The sequence below is a fragment of the Zingiber officinale genome, chromosome 7B, assembly GCF_018446385.1.
Source record: "Zingiber officinale cultivar Zhangliang chromosome 7B, Zo_v1.1, whole genome shotgun sequence".
NCBI classification, from domain to species: domain Eukaryota; kingdom Viridiplantae; phylum Streptophyta; class Magnoliopsida; order Zingiberales; family Zingiberaceae; genus Zingiber; species Zingiber officinale.
In genome coordinates this window covers 71,471,856-71,473,737 of record NC_055999.1, presented here as the reverse complement: position 1 = coordinate 71,473,737, position 1,882 = coordinate 71,471,856, and the positions used below count along the sequence as shown (strand labels likewise).

The 1,882-nt window shown below is 40.5% G+C and overlaps 1 protein-coding gene across 1 annotated transcript; it reads left to right on the top strand.

Moving 5' to 3' along the window:
- The first annotated feature begins 574 nt into the window (after positions 1 to 574).
- On the top strand, positions 575 to 1,882 carry LOC122005979 (putative disease resistance RPP13-like protein 3). The gene is made up of 2 exons (XM_042561261.1): positions 575 to 715; positions 808 to 1,882. The coding sequence occupies exon 2, from the start codon at positions 815 to 817 to the stop codon at positions 1,643 to 1,645; it is 831 nt and encodes a 276-aa protein (XP_042417195.1). The 5' UTR covers positions 575 to 715; positions 808 to 814; the 3' UTR covers positions 1,646 to 1,882.

The following is a 1,882-nucleotide window of genomic DNA, read 5'->3' as shown; positions in this document are numbered from 1 at the left end:
TTTTCTTTTCTATTTATTAATAAAATAGCACATTATATATTTTTAATTTTTTTTAATATATCTTTATTTTCAAAATAAAATATATTACCTTTCTCACTTCACAGATTCAAATAGGGGTATAATCCAATGCCGAACTCTTGAATATTTGAGTTTAACTTATTTATAATCGAGTCGAACTTGAATTTTATTTAACGAATATATTCATGATTCACAAATTTATTTGAGTTTTTATCGAGGTTAAACGAACTTCATAAACATAAATTATGAATTTAAATATTTATTAAAAACTAAATTATATATTTAGAGAAAATTATAATATTCTTATTAAAATTTATAATTTTATTGTAATAAATAAATTTAATATATTTATTTATAGGTAGAATGTAAAAAATTTAATATTAAAATAATTATTTTTTATTTAAAAATTAATTAATGAACTTAACATATATGTTCATAAAATTTAAATTTAATTTATTTATCTTAACCAATCTTATTAAATAAATTTTTATCAAATCAAATTTTAAATAATTCATAATTCATCAGCAACTTGATTGATTTACACTCTTTCGATTCAATCACATGCCTTCCTCTCCATCTCTAACCGAGTCAACGTTTGTGCGGAGACCGGACAATCTGTTGGATCTAATTCCAATTTCTTCTCCTCGGGAGCTGCTTGCTACTGTTGTTTTGCTGTGAATGAATTTTGGTAGCTCTTGTACGTATCTTTTCTTCCCAATTTTGAGTATTCACTCTTGCTCCTCCACTTCTGAATGAGTCGCCGGCGCATCGTTTCCTCTCCTCTCTTAGAGAAAAGATGGACGCATCCGCCGTGGTCCGTGTGGTGGATAAGCTCAGCAAGCTCATCTACCAAGAAGCAAACTACTTGGGCGGCTTCCGCGACGCGGTGGAGTGGCTGAACACTGAGCTGCACCGAATCCAATGCTTCCTCAAAGACGCGGAGCCCAAGGGAAGCAAGGGAGACGAAAGAGTGAAGAATTGGGTGCGCGAGATCCGAGGCGTGGCCTACGAGATCGAAGACCTCATCGACATCATCGGAGCTGCGTCCAAGAGGAAGAATCACCGGAGGAGAAAACGAACCTTCGTTGGGTTAGCGTCAAGATATGCCACTGCCCCCTTTGACTATTATTCCCGGCACCATCTTCTTTGCGGTATCGATCGGATTAAGGAAAAGATCGTGGACATTTCTAGGAGCAGAGAAATCTTTGGCGTTTCCAATTTTGGTGGTAGCCGCGATCCTGATCGTGTGGATGTCAACCTTCCCACGCCTCTACTCGCGTCCCCTGATTTCGAGGATGACGTTCATCTCGTTGGCTTGGAGGAAGACAAGGAGCTACTGGTGCGGCACTTGATCGATCAGCAGAATCAATGGCGAAGCTTCGTTTCTGTAGTGGGCATGGGCGGCCTCGGCAAGACTACCCTCGCCAAGAAGGTCTACCGTGATCCTCGAGTCCGAAGGCAGTTCGACGTGCTGTGCTGGGTCAGCGTCTCCAAAAACTACAGAGGAGCCGAGTTCCTGAACTGCATCATCGAAAAAGTCATGGGCCTCACCGGGGAGGAATTGCTGAGGATGAGGCGGGAGGAGCTCGAGAGGAAGCTCGATCAGCAGTTCAAGTGTTGGGTGTAAATTCGTTACAATCTGTGTGATTGTCTCAAAAGCTCTGTTTCACACTTCTGAGTGCGTATCAGATGTACAAAGACTTATAATCAAATATGTTTGAGCAGATAATCTCAAACTGTCGACTCTAGCGAGCCGAGCCACGTACCGAGTAGATGAGTTGTGGACACCGTGAGTTGTCGAGCGGCGTCACGTTGCTGCTGAGAGTTGCTGACAGGGTGTCGAGAGTTGCAACACGAACTCAGA

Excerpts from the sequence above, each read along its gene's own strand:
- LOC122005979 (XM_042561261.1), top strand. The coding sequence starts at position 815 with ATGGACGCATCCGCCGTGGTCCGTGTGGTGGATAAGCTCAGCAAGCTC.